Source organism: Xiphophorus couchianus, chromosome 1, assembly GCF_001444195.1.
Source record: "Xiphophorus couchianus chromosome 1, X_couchianus-1.0, whole genome shotgun sequence".
NCBI classification, from domain to species: Eukaryota; Metazoa; Chordata; class Actinopteri; order Cyprinodontiformes; family Poeciliidae; genus Xiphophorus; species Xiphophorus couchianus.
The window spans coordinates 19,124,200-19,141,979 of record NC_040228.1 but is presented as its reverse complement, the minus strand read 5'-3'; the positions used below and the strand labels follow the sequence as shown (position 1 = coordinate 19,141,979).

Sequence of the window (17,780 nt, the reverse complement as noted above, 5' to 3'; positions counted from 1 at the left end):
ATTTCTAAATAAAACCCACATTTTTGAGTGAAATGACAATGAGACGGGAGGTGTTTTTCTTTTTTTTAATGGTTTGATTGACACCGTCAAACCCATCACACAAACAGGATTTGAAATGTTTTGTTTTTAATAGAATTTTGGACAAACAAATGTCAAATAAAAAAACAAACAACAAAAACCGCAAAAGTGAGATTCAATTCACTTCATTTTGTTTTTCTTTAAAAAAATACCAGCTGTTTCCCCCTTTGTTCAGAAACCGTTTCAAAAACCAGAATTAACAGAAATAGTGTGGTCAATTCTGAGAAGCTGGAAGGCCATAAACATTTGTTGGCAAATATAAATATAGTGGTTTGAACGGGGTCTCAAATAGATCACACGGAAAGAGTGTACAGACAGTTTTCACAACAGTAGGACACCTGGCACTGCCTGTATCAACTTTTATTAATGTAGAAAACCAGAATTAATATTTATTGATTTAAATCAATGCTTTTATGACAAGGAAATATATACATTCAGCCAGTTCTGTCTCTGGTTTATGCTGTTTGCATTGCCCCTTTCATCCAGATGATTGTCTATTCAGGGGCGTAGTTGTGAGTGTATGTGTAGTCTGTGTAGTAATTCTGTGGCCCACCCCTACCTGATGGGTAACCCCAAAGGCAGGGCCCAGTTCCACTCCCATCCCCTAGTTCCTGTCCTCGTCCTGCCCGAGGCCAGATTCCTACCGGAGGGACCCCTCTGCCTCTGAAGCCCCCTAAATGACCAGGAACCAAGGCCCCCCGCATAGGTCCGTGCTCCATATGTCCAGGAATGCCACCTATACTGCCATAACCCAAACCCCCCACTGGATGTGGAGGAAGCTTAGGTCTGGGTACAGAGCCCCCTCTGGTGGCCACTGGGAGAATGCCCACTGGAGTTCCAAAGCTTTCAGCGCCGTTCCCCTGAGTCCTACACCCCTGGGCGCCAGGTGTGCTTCCCACAGGGATCTCACCTGTTTTTGGGACACCGCTTGGGTCCGCTGACCTGGATGTTACAGCACCCTGGCTGCAAGCAGTCTCACAGGCACTCATCCCCGTCGAACCCCAAATGCTTTCCCCAGATCCACTGAGTATCCTGTCGTGCTGCGTGGGGGTCCCACTAGCATTTTTAGGAATGGCCCCCATGAACCCGGGCTGGGCCGTGTCACTGTGGTCTTTATAAGGTAGGGCGCTGACGAGCAGAGAGGCGCCGGCAGAGACCGCTCCGCAGGCATCTGACCCATATGGCTGCCCCTGCCTCATGAAGGGAGGAGGAGGCGGAGGTTTGACTTCTAAGGGCAGGGAAGCCAGGTTTGCGAGAGGTCCTGCCATGGCCATGACGGGCGGAGTCGGAAGTGCTGGAGTGGTGGTGGTTGGGGGGCGGTACTCTTGCTCCTGGGTGCCGCTACAGGGCGAGGCGGGATAAGCTGGAGATGCAACATAGCTGGAGGAACCGCTGTAGGATGACCAGGAAGCAGAGGGGCACAGGAAACTCTGGTGGGTGTTGACAGGAAAACCTCCTGGTGACAAGCTGCCGATGTCTGAGCAGGCCAAGCCGATCTGGTTGGTAGCTTTGAACTGGGAGATGGCCGTTTTGAGAGAGTTGGATTCGAGTGCCGACGTTCTGTCAGGGGTTGTTGGCAGGTCTGGGATTGGAGGGCGAAAGTCTTCCTTCTCCAACTGAGGCAGCAGCTCAGGCTTATTCTTAGCCTCAACCTGTTCTAGGGGATCAGACATGGTTGGTGGCTCGCCATCATCGGAGTCTAATGACATGTCCTCCGCCTCCACACACTCATCATTCACTACTGGGAGAACAGGGGAGGGCAGAGAGACAGGGAGAAACATAAAGCCGTGAAGGAATGAAAATAAATTAGGAAAACTGGGATCTGTTTTTTTTGTGCTTAATGTTCCTGTTGATGATACTCACCAGTGGAAGGTGGTGTAGGAAGCTCATTCTGATTAATGGATCCAATCAGACTGTGGAAACCGCTCATAACATCGTCGATGCTCGCAATCACTATTCCGTTTCTAGAGTACTGCAGGAACATTTCGAATGGCCTCTCTGTTCAAACACGAAATTAAAAGAATCCACATTTGTTTTGAGTGAATCTTCTGACACTAGAAAAAAGATCAAAACTAGAGATGCACCAAACAGGCCCTTTCTGTCCTGTTTTCATGAAGGTCTGACCTTCTGACTCCAATTATTTTTCTAAGAACTAAAACACACAAAAGAAAAATTGCTACAGGTTTTAGGATAGAGGTAGAAATATTACATACCACAGAAATGGAGAAATATAATATAGTCATATATGTCGCAAAGATCATCTGAATTTAAATAAACTAAAAATAAAGAGCACAAAATTACATACAGTTGGCTGCCGTCTTGCAAACAATTTAACCTAACAACTATCAAACAGCTTTTTGCATGTTTGCTCTGGTATTTTGACGTTTATCTTTATTAATGAGACCTTGATGAGTCTGAGGTTGGAAGGCCTCCCCCACCCACTTCCTAATCTCTAGCTCCCTCTACTGGGACTCTTGCTGGATCACTCCACAAATATTAGCATTACTTTAAATGAGAGGAAACATGTTGGTGATTTTAAAAGATTACATTAAACCTGACAAAGTATGATTAATTTTGTTGTTGTACAAAGAATGTAACTTTTGGACATAATTAACTAAAGCAGGAATCTTGTCATTATACTTCAAATACGTTTGAAGATTAGTATACTTAACCAAATACTTTATGAACTCAATAAAACTATTGTCAGACAGATGCATTGAACAGTACATTGTGATGCATGTCTGAAAACTACCTAGATCAAATAAGTTATCTTCATGCTGTCAATAACTTATTTATTAAGTGCTGATGGATAAATGGGGGGGGAAGGAACTTCATGTGACTCAGTCTTAGCTTTGATGAATTTAAGGAATAAAGGGAGAAATTAAAAAAATTCTTTATTTAACTTTTGATGACCATCGATCAGTTGGTTGATTTCCAAACTCTGGCTGGGGAGTTGGAAACAAAATGATGAGAGCAGAAAAAGGTTGTGATACCTGTGAGGAAGATCAGATGCCGCTGTTGTGTGTGCTGAGCTTGGAGCTTGATGAGGCATTCCAGATCTGGAGCCTGACGGGACTGAGTGTCACACTCATGATACGGGAGGAACTCCACCAGGTGCTTCTTCTGGTAAGTTGTTAAAAGGTTCAAGAGGCCCATGGCATTGGCGTTTAGCCTTAAAGAGACAGAACAGTCCATAAGAAACCACAGGGATGGACAATCCTTTCAAAGATCAACGGTTAACAAGAGTCGGTACCAAAGCACAATATCCTGTTTTTCTATCAACTCGTTTATCAAGACATTACACTGAAACTTAAGAATTGGAACATTTTCATGAAGCTCAATTAATGTTCAAGGTTGAAAACATTATGGTTACAAAAGGTGTCTAAAAGTTGTTATGAATAAGTATGAACCGGAGGAAAAGTGTTTCTTTGTATCTCTGCAAAGATCCAAATTGCTACTGAAGAAAATTTTTAGTTCCTGAAACAGGTGGGTGTAAATTATAAAGCTTGATGTTTTGTTGTGAATATGAGAATTACTTTGCTAAATGGAGAAAATGCAAACAAAAAAATGGCAAGGATAATTGTTATCTTTGTTCTGTCACTCTGGGTTAGTATTGAGTCGTTTCCCTTCAGTGACAAATAGACCAAAGGGGGGGGAATCGAAAAAGGCAGAGCTGTGTGATCTGATTGCCACTGCTGTGGTTCATACTGACCTGCCCAGCTCTTTAAGCTTCTTCTGGGACTTGCAGTGAACCTTCCACTGCCAGGGATGTTCAGGAGTGCTCTGTTCCTCCAAGAACTTGAGCAGCCCTTGCAAACGATCTACACAGAGCAAGCAAAGACATCAGCATTCATTAGTGTCATTGCTATGAACTTTTCTTTAGCTTTAATTTCCCATCTGAACGGCTTTTCACTGAACAGACAATCCCTGCAGACTGAAACACAACAAACCCAGCAGGTAGTACAGACCTAAAGCTACCCATGGCAACTATTGCCTTGGAAACTTATATAGCAGTAACAGCACATTTTCTGACGCATGGCATCCTGCATGCTTGTTCTGAATCATGAAAATTAATAATATTGACACTTGTCTAGACATAAATGAGTGGCAGCAGAGACACGACATATTGCTAAGAAGAATTTAGTTTTAGCTACAGATGAGGTAAGAGATCGTTGACTCACTTTGAATAATGTCAGCAGTATTTTGTTAATAATAGGCAAAGGACATGAAATTTTAATTATGTCCAAAATATTTATTGAGAGTGTATCATTTGTGCATGAGTGTCGTGAAAATTTATTTATATTCCCATTGTGGCCGTGGAAGCTGCAATCGAATCATGAACTAAAAATTCTCAGCCCAAATGCAAACTGATCACTTCCAGCCTAATAAGAAGTTTGCTTTACAGAAAATATCTACACATAAAATCTTACATTTCAAACTTGATCAAAAGCAATTACTTTACTGTGTCATTTACAAAATGGGTGCCAATAAACAACATCTAAGGAGTCCCGGCATGTAATGCTTGGTTACAAACATTTGTGGTGTCCAAAACCAGCAGCCTTCATTTCTTCTAAATTGATTTCAAAAAGTCCATGCTGGCTGCAGCTGAAGCTCTGATGAAGTAATTACACACTGTTTTATTTCGATACAGCCTTTCATACAAACATGGACAAATGAGAGTGGTGTACTTGGTCAAGTAAATGTCATAACAGAGTCCAAACATTAACAAATCCAGCCTCAACGTTCTGATTCTGCTTCTTTGTTCCTGCTATAAAAAGTCAGACCCACCCTGCGTGATGAGATCAGGGTTCAGGACGAACTCGTCAGACACCATGAAGCCCCCCGACACAAACAGTTCGTTGTACGTGTGGTTCTTCACGTCGTCCAGAGAGTCCACTCCAGCAAAGCTCACTGAGGGCAGCTTCTTTAGGGACACCAGAGCTGGAATCTGCAGTGGGATGAGTCATGTTCATTTTCAGAATAATCCGAAAATAAATATTACGCAGCTTTCACCACTTTAGACTGTAATGTCATCGTCATGGATGTTTGCTCCAGGAGCTTTACTGTGTGTTTACGTTTAGGCGCAAGTATTGCAGCGAACACAGAGATAAAGACTGGAAGTGGAAGACAAGCAGCATGAGGAGAAGCTACTGAACCTTGTGCACATGTGCAGCGATGTCCTCGTTCCTGATGATGATGAGGAGCTTGTCCAAACTTCCACTGTTTTCTAGAAACGTCTGCGGGCTGCACTCGCTATTGCCGAGACTTTTCAAGTACTCCTTTGTGGCAGACAGGAGAGACGTCTTGTTAGAGGCAGAAAGACAAAATGACTGTTCTTCTCTGTTACACCTTCAACAAGGAGTGACAGATACACAAAGTACAGCACTGAGACAGGAAAACGGGAAGAATCCTGCCTGTGCTTCAGACATTTGCACATCATTTGTAAACATCTGCGTGTGCAGACTGCAGCAGAGGCTCAGGATTTAATTAAAATATGTATATTTATGCAAACATTGCAGCAATTAAATCAGGAATGCAACTAAAATCATCTGGAGATTTTTTTCTTAGGAAATAAAAAAAGGTGTATAGTTAGAAATTGTAATTTAAAAACTCTTGAGATCAGCTTTTTTTTTTTAAGTCTAACCAGTGAAATGCAACAAATTATCACAGAATCTGAGTCTAATTAGAAAAATAACAGTTAAGTCTATCTGGAAAAAACTCCTAAAGAAAGTACAAAGCGGATTGATCCTGTAGAAAACTTATTAACTAGTCAAATGTATCTATGATGTCATTAAACGCAACGTTTTGCATTTTGATAGGAGCAATCTGAAGATGTCCCACTATTTCAGTCTACAAACACACCAATCAATGGTACAGGTTACTAAAAATCTGATTAAAGTTAAGGACATATAGTGTGCTGCATAAATGGTGATAATCTTCATAAAATAAATACAGGGCTGAAATGATTAACCAAATTTATAGTGATGTATGAATTAAAATAATCTAATATAGTATTTGATTGTCAACTGGCAGACTCAATAAAACCAATTTACTGAAAGAACACCAAACTCAGAACAGTAATTAAACCAAAAATCTAAAAAAAAAAAAAGTATATAAAAACATTTTGCATTTAAGATAAAAAAAACCTTTTCTATGAACAAGTTCTACCCAGAACTCCACACGTTGTACAGTCAATCAGGGAGGGCTGTGCTCTTCACATGTTGCTCTTTAGAAATACATATTTTTAGCTGCAAATGAATACTTTGCTAAAAAGGCATATGTGGGCGTGCTGTGGTGGCGTAGGGTATAGCGCGACCCACGTTTGGAGGCTTTGAGTCCTCGATGCGGTCGTCGTGGGTTCGATTCCCGTACCCGGTGACATTTGCCGCATGTCTTCCCCCTTTCCTGTCAGCCTACTTTCATATAAGGGACACTAGAGCCCACAAAAGACCCCCTGGAGGGGAGGACAAAAAAAATGGGGGCATATGTGACTAAATGTAAAATCTGCAGCAGTTTCCATTTTTTATCTGATTATTCACCAGAATAAGCGATAGAATAATTGATAAAATAGTCATTAGTTGCAGCCCTAATCAATTTACTTCTATATTTATGTTTTACCGGTAGAGGGAAAAATATAAATGATAACAATCAGCAGCTCAGCACTAACAGAAAATTTGTATCAGGCAAAGACAGCCTGATTGGTGCGTCTCCAACTGTAATAATAATGGAAAATGCAGAATCCCCTCATCAGTGAAATATCCCTCCAGCTTGTACCTTAATCTCCTTGCAGATGGTGCCGTCCTCGCCTTCTTCCCCAGAGTAGATGTAAAATTTAACCGTGTTTTTCGTCACGTCCTTGAAGATCTCCACCAGGCTGGTGAAAACCTCGGGTTTGAGCTGCCCGATGAGGCTCCCGCTGAGCAGGGTTGACCCGCCGTCCAGAGCAGCGCTGGCGGACTGGGCATTTGATTCAGGAGAGTCTGCTGTGGCATGAGAGGGGGAGTAAAGCCCTCCGCCCAGGTCTGGAGAGGAGGCCTCCGTTTTGGCCTTGACGGATGTCGTCTCGTTGCTGACGCAGCTCGTCTTACCGCTGTCAGCCTTTGAAGCGGAGAGCTCCGCTTTCGCTTTGGAAGCCTGGACAGCCGTAGGGGGCGGGGTTGTAAGACTAGAAGTCGTCACAGGGGGGGGTAGAGCGGTGACCTTGGGGGAAGCAGGTGGAGCGGGGATCAACTTGTCCATCTTTTCGCAGAGCACTTCGACGTGTCCCTCGACAGACACGGGGAGAACGTGGGGGACAACATAGTCCGAGAAGCAGCTGCTGGGCTGCCAACAGTGGCGCAGGGACAGGCGCGAGGGAAGCTGTGAGGCATAGCTGATGTGCCGAGTCTGCATGAGGTCTCTGATGTCGGAGGCCAGGCTGTGGATCTCCTGGTTCAGTATGGTGTCAAGGCTGATGGAGGGAAGGAAGGGGACTTCATCTCCAACCAACGCAGCTGCAGAATGTTTCACTTCCAGGGCAGCAGGCATCTTGGGCTCCTGGCTGGTTTCTGCCGGCGGCGCGGCCTCGGGCTCCGGCTTGGACTCGGCGAGAGGCAGAGGTTTGTCTGCATGAGAGCAGAGAGGAGACTTGTCACGGTGATGCCAGTTTACTTTGACAGCTTCCTAAAGTTTTAATTGGTTACATTTTTCTAGCTTGAGTGATATATATAATTATTTTTCTGAAATTCAGCACCATAAAGGCTTGTTATCCTTAAAATAAAAAACGGGTATATTTTGCCTACAATTGGCTTCAGCATTAATTCTGGTTGCCTTTTTTCGTAAAAGAGTTTGTAAATAAATTGAAGCTGTTATCTGTGGTGTTTCACTATTAAAAAAATATTCTAAGTGACTTGGGGAAAAAAACTCAACAGCATTCAAATATGAAGCACTGCCTCCTTTGAGATTAACCTATGGCTCTGATCATGACACCACAAGTTCAACTGAAAGGTCCTGACAGAATAGAGGGTTGCATTCAACCTGACAACATTAAGCCCCTGATTCACCTCAATTGGTGTTTAAAAACTCAATGGAAGCCACAGAAGTACACATTTAAGAGGAAACTAAACTGAAGAGCTACGATGGGAAATCTGAACATCTTTATGACTTCTACAATCTGAGAAGGTTAAACGTGAGACTTTTTAGGACCCTCTTTCAATTACCTTCACTGACAGGAATATCACCAGGTATGATGTCTGTGGGCGGAGCTGATTGTATCGGCGAGTCTGAGCTGAATGGAGTTCCAGGACTACAGTCCATGTCCTCCTGAACAGAAAACACAACATGTTCCAGATCCAAAACAAAAACCTTTTAACACTGAAATTCCACTTCAATCAGCTGACTGAAGCTTACCTCGGTGTAGTTTGTCTGTGGAACCGTCTCTATTTGCACCGCAGGGGCCGAGTCGGACAAAATGGACTCCATCATTCCTGAACTGCTGGACGACTCGCCGTGGTTCGCCAGGACGGTCATGGAGCTCTGAGCCATGGCTTTGTTGAGCGTTGCCAAGAGGATTTTGAGGAGGCGCTGCGTCTCATTGGCTGTTGCGGCGTTCGTGTTGCTGCGGTTCCTCAGGTCTGTGTCATAGATGCCCATGCTTTCCATCACCGCCGTCAGGTTGTCTCTCTGTCCGGCCTCATCTCCGATGTCGTCCATCTGGCCAGCTAAACGAAAAAAACAATCAGAGTGAATCTGGTTCTGATATTGTGAGCTCAGTAATTATATCATTCAATGCAAACGTGAAGGACAGATGTATAATTATTTTCTTCTGTTGGGAATCAAAACTACACTGCTTGAAAAAGAAAAGAAGAAACACACCGACGTCCAAACCCAGCAATAAATAAAATCTGCATACGTAACATAGTAGAATGCATTAAGAACAAAATAGCAAAAATGATCAATGTATCCCCACGGAGATCTGGATTTAGAACTGGACTCAAAATAAAAGTGGGAAATCAGGTCAGAGGCTGAACCAGCTTCAGCAGAAATTCATTAAGCCCAGTCAAAAGGAGGCTCAGTAGTGTGTGTGGCCTCCATGTGCCTGTAGGACCTCACTAAAAACACCTGGATGAGCTCCTGATGCTTAATGGTGAGGGATGTCCTTCCAGACCTGGAGTATAGCATCAGAACCAGACATGATGTACCACATGTGTTCTATTGCACATGTGTAAAACTCACGGCCCCGGGACCAGGTCTGGCCCACCGTAAGTATTTATCCGTCCCTCAAGACGACGACATAAATACAACTTTCAAGAAAGTGTGCTTAAATATTTGATCAAATCAAAGCCGTTTTATCTGTATGCTGTCAAATTACATTAATATGAAAACATATTCAGTATCTCATTTCAAGAGCTACTCATCGAATGAAGAGATAGCTATTAATAAATATTTTAGCAGTTTGTTAAAGGGTAGTTTTATCAATACATGCCGCCATAACCGGCCCTTTGAGGACATTCGTGATTTCGACGTGTCCTCCTGAAATGAAAATGAGTTCGACACTCGTGCTCTGTCGGGATCAGGTGTGGGAAACAAATAAGCCAGTCCATAGCAGCAAAGCCTTCATCATGCAGGAAATGCTGACACACTTCAGCCGCATGAGGCCTGGGAACCCACGGCCCAACGCACCAGCACATGGGCAGTCGGGCTACTTCTAGCTAGCACACTGGGGGCGGTGAGTCCCTCCAAAGAAATGCCCTCTAACACTACCGGTGAAGCTGGAGGATGTTGCAGCCAGCAAAGTGTTCTCCACGCCGTCTCCAGACAGTACTTCTCATGAACCTTGCACTCATCTGTTTTTGATGTGCCATCTAAGATGAGCTGAGCTACCTGAGCGACTCCGTCTCATGCTGCCTCTAGCTGCGAGCGCGCTGACAACACATAAACACGAGCGAGATGACAGCTGGAAAGGATGAGAAAAGGTCTGTGGTCATCATCTGACAACCACTCCTTGCTAATTGGCTCTTGTTTCCACCTGTGGCCTCTTCCATTTGCACAACAGCAGGTGAAATTAATTCACACCGAGTGTCACTTCCTAACTGGACAAGTTGGTTTCACAGATGTGTAATTGACTTAGAGCTACCTCCACTGAGAAAGCTGTGGAACATTTTGTTTCCTCTTATGTAATTCAGTCCTTTGAATGAAAAAAATAAATAAACTAAATGAACCCAAATCGGTCTCAGCCAGGAAACCCATCTAGGGAGTTCTGCATCTCTAGAAATCATGAATTTTTCAAAAGAATCTGCTAAAAATGCACATCAAGCTTTCAAATTGCTCAGAACTAATCAGGCTGTGCAAACATGCAAATAAAATCTTCAGACCTTCAGAAGATCTGACTTTGAAAGCAGTATGCATAATTACTTGTCAAACAAACTATTAACCCATTAAATTGAAACGAAGCACTTGATTGCCACTTGTCTCACCTCTGCTGGGTTCGCCGTTGCTAAGGTGATCCGTGCGTTGGTGTTTGTTCATCCCTCCACCAGTGTCGCCTTCGAACTTCCTTTTCAGGTTGTTGGCGTCCCAGCTCCCGTCCTTTTCCTGATCCTTGCCCGGTTCCTGCACCAGGTTCTTCTTGTGTAACTGGATCAGCTTCAGCAGCTGTTTCATCTTGTCCTGATCGTATTCGCTCTGAGACAGCCGCGCCTTCTGAGGCTCCATGTGGGGCTTGGGCTGCAGCTGGGCGCCGTTTGAATGCGTCACGTCTTGCCTCCGTTTGGCGCTTTCAGGAGGTACTTTCTCCTGAGGGAGCCTCTCGAGGGAGACCTTCTCTGCCCGGTCCGAGCCTCGGTCTGAGCCTCCCCAGTCTGAAACGGGGCTGTACTCCACTGGGACTGGAAGAGGAGCACAAACAGGAACCGGCACCGGAACAGGTGGGGGTACAGGTGGAGGAACGGAGGCAGGGTTCCTTATTCGTTCAATCGTGTCCCGTGCCTTGCCCAGAGGTAAAAAGTAGTTAGCCGAGTTGTGGACGTACGACCGTAGCACGCCATCCATGTTGAATTTGGGTCTAGGCACCGAGAGAGGGCTCGCCCTTTCGTCAAAACTGTTTTTGTAGTCGGGCAGAATAAAAGGCCGCACCGTTCCCGACTCGATGCGCGTCAGGTAATCTGTGGCTTGCCGTTCCACCCCGAGACTCAGCTCCTTGCCCGGGTTTGGACGCAGCTTAAACAAGGCATAATGTAGTGCAGGAATAAAAGGGTCCACAGTGGACAGGAAGGCCGGCTGGGGCTCCACCGTCAGCGGCTCTGGCTCCAACAGCCTCGAAGCTGCAACAGAGGAGCGGATGTCAGGGTCAGTGGCCGACTCAGCTTTACCAGCTGCACCTTAGCACAGCTGAAAAGGTTAAGCCATTAAAGTCTCTACATCTTCTTCATAAATGGAAAGAAAAGTTTCCCAGAAAAATGTCACAATTACATAAAGAACATTAATACATAAATGTTATGCTATGAGCTACATAAAAGCTCATCGCACAACACCCTGGTTGTTCACAGGCCACGTTAACAGAGAATTTGACTTACAATACTTCACAACCATCCTGGACTCCTGAAAGATGAATAATGCTTGTAGCTTCTTCTCCATCCGCCCCCGTCGCTCTGGGAAGCAAACAGCAGCTTTTTAAAAGCTGATCCCTCACCGACGGCAACAAGTAGGTGGTTTGACTGACAGAGATTTATCAGAGAAAAGGAGGAAAGTACAGAAAATCTTTCCGGTACCTTTTGACTCAACCATCTGAGCAGAGGACAACAGGAAGAGGAAGCCCCTGTCAAGCAAGGACTTCACCAGCACCTGGACACAATGAGCAGATCATTATGTTAGACATGCCTGTTTTCTTATAAAATAATGAACACAGTAATGCCATCATTTATTTTATTAATTCAAACCCAAGAGGAACAAATGCATTTTTCTATCTGAACATTGGTTATAATAAAGTCATGTTTAAAAATGCACCAATCAGATTTTTAAAAGCTAGTTCTGATTTTGACTTTTCTTGGAAAATTGACCAAACAATCTCAGATTGGTTGACTTGAAATGTTCTTTCCAAGGACAACCCAGAAACCCACTCTGTTCTTAACAAATACAAAAAACTAACATTCAGCATGAAGAAAAATAATATTCCCAGGTACTGCATGGATGTGCTACTTTTATATGAAGCAACAAAAAATTAAAAGGCTACAAGATTCTCCCCATTCATGCATGAAAGCAGAAATATCTTATATCAAAATATTTTTTCAACATTAATCTTCAGGGGAGAAAAAAACACTTTTGTAAAATAAAGTCTTAATTTTCTCAACAGAAAACCAGTCATCTCTTGTCAGTGAAAATCTACAGAGATATTTGTAAGTATTGAAAAGAATTACAACACATCCTTATATGACAGAAAACAAGCCCCTAATTTTTCTTAGCAAGCCTCAAAGAATTAAATGATTGGACTTTAGTGTTTCAGATTGGCATCACAAATGTTCTGTTTTGGTCACAACACCAAATTCTCAGTGTATCCATAGTGATTGGTTTGTTTTTAAATTAATGAGAATATGTTTCTTTATGCATTAACAGACTGGGAAAGGTGTATTTTCAGTTTTCATCCAGTTTTTAATGAATATTTGAGCAAGTCTATCTATATCACAGATGACTTGGTGCATTAGTAGTTGGTTTATTTATTCTGTTGACTATGTCTCAAATAAAAAGCCTGGGTAACAGATAAACATCTCACCATCCGGTCCCTCTCCAGTTTGTTGATCAGTGCTGCCAGACTGCCGCTGGTTGTTTTACCTTTTCCTTCCACCACCTCAAACAGGCTGCAGGACATCCCACACTTCATCACTGCAGACAAAACGACACACAGCTCATCTATAGTTATTTTTAATTATACAAACCAGATACTGCATTTAAACTAAAGCTCATCTAGTTTTACAACAGATGTAAACGTGTGTCCGCGCTGCTGACCTTCCCGTGATATACTGTAGGTGTCCCAGGAAAACAAAAAAGGAGGGATCTTCCTCTTCACCTGATCCAGCTGCATGCCTTGATTCATCTCTAACTTCTCACGCCTGCAGAGAACATTAACCGCTCAGCGATGCATAACTGATTCCTCATGTTGCACAGACATCTGTGCAACATGTCTGTGCACAGATTTTTTAACTTTAAAAAAATGTTAAAGTTTTTTAACATTTCTTTTTTTCCTCACATCTAATAATATGTGCAGTGTTAAAGTTCAGCTGAAAGAGGCTTTAATGATTAACAGAGAAAAGGAATACTTGCAGCTTGAAAGGAAGGTAGGGACGTGAAAAGGACCGTAAGCAAACTGGGAATAACTCCTGGCCCTTGTTCACCAGCGGGCCATTCCACACAGTGTAGCAGCTCTTCCCTGCAACACCAGCAGGTCAAACAGTCAGAAATGAAACAAAAACCACATGACCATAAAGCTGTGGGTAAGTATGCCGCTAAAAACCACACTAACCATTTTTTTGTTTGTTTTTTTTTTTTTTGCACTAGATGTTAAACCCAACTTCACAATCATTAAACATGCTTTTCTTTTAAGATTCATGGGGAGATTTAGATGTAAAACTGCTGTACAGCTGAACAGGAAAAACGGGAAATATGGAGTAGATAAAAAAATTTTAAAAGTACCTCTACTTGCTTCAGGAGAAATAGTGTTGAACCTGTTCAAAAGAGAATCTGGATGTTTATATATAGAAACAGATATTAAACAAGCCAAGCAAGCTTCCTAGACATGTTTGCGGAGCGTCACCATTTCCTGCAGGATAACGTACCTGTGTGCAGTCATAGGAGACGCTGCAACCTCCTTGCCTTTGTACTGAAAGGAAACCACGGCATAGGGGCACACGTGCCTGGGCCGCGGTTTGATCTCATCGAATGCAAACTCGAAAAAATATTGCTGCAAAACACGCAGTTTTAGAGAAGCTAAAACGATTACAGAAAATAAAAGCGTATAAAAACATGAGCTGGCATTTACCTGCGTGAGCTCAAAAGCTCTATATGACAGCAAAGACGTGACCCTGTTGGCACTTTTGGACAAGTGACAGTCGAACTTGGGTGAAAGTTCGATGGCGTTCTTAGGGATGTTCTCGTGGATGTGCTTTATTCGTCCCTGAGAATTAAAAGAGAACGACAGGCTAGAAGTTCCCCATGTTAAATGAAGAATGAGAAAAACAACACAAAATGACGACGGGCTTACCCTCATGACTTTAAAGATGATCATATCTCCAAACGAACCCACTTCCAAAGGATTTATTTGTAATAAATCAGAGTATTTAGAGAGATAAATGCCTATATTGGAAGTAAAAAAAAAAACAAACTACATTACCACAAAAGATTGGAAAAATAACAGACGTCATGTATTTCTTTTTGTTTCTACTGACACAGATCTGTGATGTTGCATTTCGAAAACAGCTACTGAAACATTTCAAGTACTCAAGCACATTTTATCTTAAACGATAACGTAAAACAGAAGAGCTTACCCACGGATGAATTTCCTAATGTTGTAATCCTGCAGTGTCCTACTGACAACCCCTTCTCACAGATCCACTGAAGCTGGGTGGAAAAACAAGACAACACTTAGAAAGTTTTTATTTAACTGACGAATACCTGTTTAATTGGACCGATTTTATTTTAGATTTCTAGATAAAACGGATCTGTTCGTATGCTAAGGTGCCTTAAGTGGACATTTATTTTTAAATCTGACTACAAATTCACATGATTTTTTTGGGACCATCTCCAAATTTAAGACCTTTATAAATTATGCTTAAAAAACCCCTGAATAGGTTAAATTAATAATGTCGTAACTCAATAACTTACACTGGCTTACACGCTCATTGTTTTTGGCTTTGGTATGCAACTATATTATTTCTGGCCTCATGTTACCAAACAGGACAATTTACACAGCAACCTATATTGTAACCATCGTAACGGTTATCAACACATTTTTGCCAACACTGATATCTGTAAAATATGAACTGTTCAGAAGAAGATGGCAGTGGATAAGGCAACAAGAATGTTATGATTTTTCCATTTTCAATTCCCTAAAAAAACAACAAGCCAGTTTTATGTACAGATTGTTTGCAGGTGTGTGGGACGGAGGTGTTTGGTAAACGACATCATGAGTCTTGTAGTTTTTAATCACAGCAGAACTGTGGCATAATATCTTAGTCAGAAGTACAGCTCTGAGAATGAATGATCCCTGTCTGCACACCTCAGGTTATCTGAAGCGCCAATTCACAGCAAATCAATCAATTGAAGAAGCAAAGGAAACACAAATTGAAGATGTAAATGAATGAAAATTAAGATTTAAGATGATAAATCTGGACATATGGGATGATTTTTAAGGCCCAAAACTGATATGTAAGACTTTGCATTTCCAGAAGAAATCAAACAGCTCAAACTTTTCAAACCACTGGATTGTAGCTTTCAAAGCAAACTAACCTTGGATTTGTCTGGAAAAAGGAAGCAGTACGACTCAGCAAGCTCTTGATCGGTTCGCCCCTCCTGCTTCATTTCTCTCCGCTTCTCAATGAACTGACAACAAAAATGAGGCAAAAAGTTCAATAACACCCGGCAAACTGAATCTCTTAAAAACAATGCAGCGATTTCCGGTTTTTAGGCGAATGAGGACTTGGACCAACCTCCTTCTCCAGCAGCTCGTTGTGAATCAGCCTGGCCTTACAGTAGGAAAAGCTCCCGCGTGACGATGCGTCCAAGTAAAAGGAGGAGATGATCTTCACAAGGTCCTCGAACTCCCGACTGTCGGGGGGCAAAAACTGGTACAGACCTGTATACAGATGTTCACAAGTGAATCAGTGCAATAGTAAGCTGTACCGGCAAGCATGTTAGAATACACAAAACAAACAGAACATGAGCTGAAAATCGATACAAGCCGTGGACATTTAAAGTAGCAAAATTCTATTCGACTGGCCAAATTTGTTTTTGCAGTGTGACTGTATTACATTTTTGACATAAAATAACATCAACTATTAAATCCAAAGACTCCTTTATGGTTTTAATTCAAACTATTGTGCAGATCTGACAAACTGGACAGCAAAACAAATAGTATAAATCTGTTCTTTATGGTAAATATGGTAAATAAAATCTATTATTCTGCATGGTTTACACCGCAAGTCAAATATTAATTTGAGTTCAGCAAACTAATCTCATCAAGAGGAGTAGAGTTAGAGATAAAACAAAAATAAAAAATCTCCAACCCACCCTCCAACTGTTTCATAGTAACATGCAACCGTTACTATGATTCAACTGCATTAATAACCTTACACCAGCCTTAATAGACACACTATATCAACTCAAGTGCAAGCAAACACTTCTAGCCCCAATGCCTCTATCTGTGGGGTAACAGGTCATACAAAACCCTCATTACATGGGAAAAAAAGTTGAAGACAAGCTCACACAGTACACCAGCTTTGCATTTAAGCTCTAGGATGTACATGGTTTTATTTTAAAGGGGGAGATATTACAAGAGCAGAATCTAAAGTGACTTAACGCTAACGAATTCTTCTAAACTTCTGCATTTATAAACATTTGTTGGCGTTTAAAGAAAGTTCACACTTTTCTGTGTGGACTTCCACATTTCAAAAGGATGAGGAAAATCACTGGAAGCTGCATGTACAGGCTAATGAACAGAGGGATGCTGTGATGAAGTGCTTAGAAAGAGGGATGCTCTGTTATCAGAGTTGGGGTGAATTAAGGGGAGTCCGGCTTTGAAATGGGTTTGTGGGACGGATAAAGCCATGCCCTTCAGTGAGGTCAAAGAGACACCCTCATGTCGTCAGGTGATTGCTGCAACACATTCGCGCTGAAGCACACATTCAGGCGGACCATGGTCCCCGGAAAAGCTGCAGAACCCAAACAACGTTTGCTTTCAGATGGTCAGTCCTCAGATGCTCAGCTTCCAGGCGCAACACTGCTGCCCGCTGGTAATCTGAGCCTTACCCACCAATGCTAGCGTTATGTCTGCAAACAGTGCTACACCAACCACTGCTACCCGTGTGTAATCTAATGTGAACTGAGTAAATTGGACGAATCTTTTCAGTACAATTCAATAAACCTGGGGAACCCGGCAGCTAGCTAGCAGGCTAACAGCATGCAGGAGTTAGAATTATGAAAGCAGGACAGGCTCCGTTCAAAACAGCAGCGATATGGTAACACCTTTCCGTTCTCTCGTCTTCCTCGGAATCTGGAAATTTTTCCGTGGCAGCTCTTCGCTCGATCTCTGCGCCGGCAAGGGAGACCTGCTGGAGCTCCGGGCGTCCGCCAGCATGCTCCTCCGCCGTTCTGGGGCTTCTTGTATAGGCATCACACCGTCTCTGCATCCAGGCTGATCGCCATTTTGGTTGGCTGTGGCCGAAGTGGCGGCTGAATTCTTGTCGGCTTCGCCGCCCTCCGGGAGTGGCTCGCCAGTCTCCGCGCATTCTGAGTCCGCCTTTCCCGCAGCCTTGGGGTTCAGGGCCATTTTGGGGCAGCGTGCGCTCGGTAAAGGCTTTGTAGCTCTGACGATTACGACGCCGCTTTCCACACACTTGCCTCTTCACCCAGCCTCCGCCATTGTAAAAATGACGTTCACGTTCTTCTCCACCACTGCAAAACGTTGCCGTCACTGTTTACATGCCAGAAAATCCACACCCCCTACCGGCCAGAGGAGG

At 43.0% G+C, this 17,780-nt stretch overlaps 1 protein-coding gene across 2 annotated transcripts; it reads right to left on the bottom strand.

Annotated features, from left to right (window-relative positions):
* Window positions 1-50: 50 nt before the first annotated feature.
* tasorb (transcription activation suppressor b) lies at window positions 51-17,712 on the bottom strand. 2 transcript variants are annotated; one of them, XM_028017404.1, is made up of 23 exons: window positions 17,287-17,712; window positions 15,753-15,898; window positions 15,553-15,645; window positions 14,592-14,664; window positions 14,309-14,400; window positions 14,087-14,221; window positions 13,884-14,008; window positions 13,741-13,772; window positions 13,372-13,477; window positions 13,057-13,160; window positions 12,824-12,933; window positions 11,826-11,898; window positions 11,631-11,705; window positions 10,533-11,378; window positions 8,467-8,777; window positions 8,277-8,379; window positions 6,853-7,682; window positions 5,235-5,357; window positions 4,867-5,026; window positions 3,791-3,899; window positions 3,072-3,250; window positions 1,942-2,076; window positions 51-1,819 (listed from the first exon to the last, which is right to left on the bottom strand). In XM_028017404.1, exons 1-23 carry the CDS (start codon window positions 17,588-17,590, stop codon window positions 573-575), a joined length of 5,511 nt encoding a protein of 1,836 aa, XP_027873205.1. In that variant the 5' UTR covers window positions 17,591-17,712; the 3' UTR covers window positions 51-572. The 2 variants fall into 2 exon arrangements, with proteins under 2 accessions (XP_027873205.1, XP_027873212.1); XM_028017411.1 differs by having other exon boundaries at window positions 51-1,816.
* Window positions 17,713-17,780: the final 68 nt, after the last annotated feature.

Bases quoted from the DNA above. Each gene is read 5' to 3' on its own strand.
- tasorb (XM_028017404.1), bottom strand. From the start codon at position 17,590: ATGGCCCTGAACCCCAAGGCTGCGGGAAAGGCGGACTCAGAATGCGCG. The intron at 14,665-15,552 runs GTTAGTTTGCTT...TTTTCCACCCAG, and splicing joins TTTTTCCAGACAAATCCAAG to CTTCAGTGGATCTGTGAGAA. The intron at 1,820-1,941 runs GTGAGTATCATC...CTGTTCTCCCAG, and splicing joins TCCTACACCACCTTCCACTG to TAGTGAATGATGAGTGTGTG.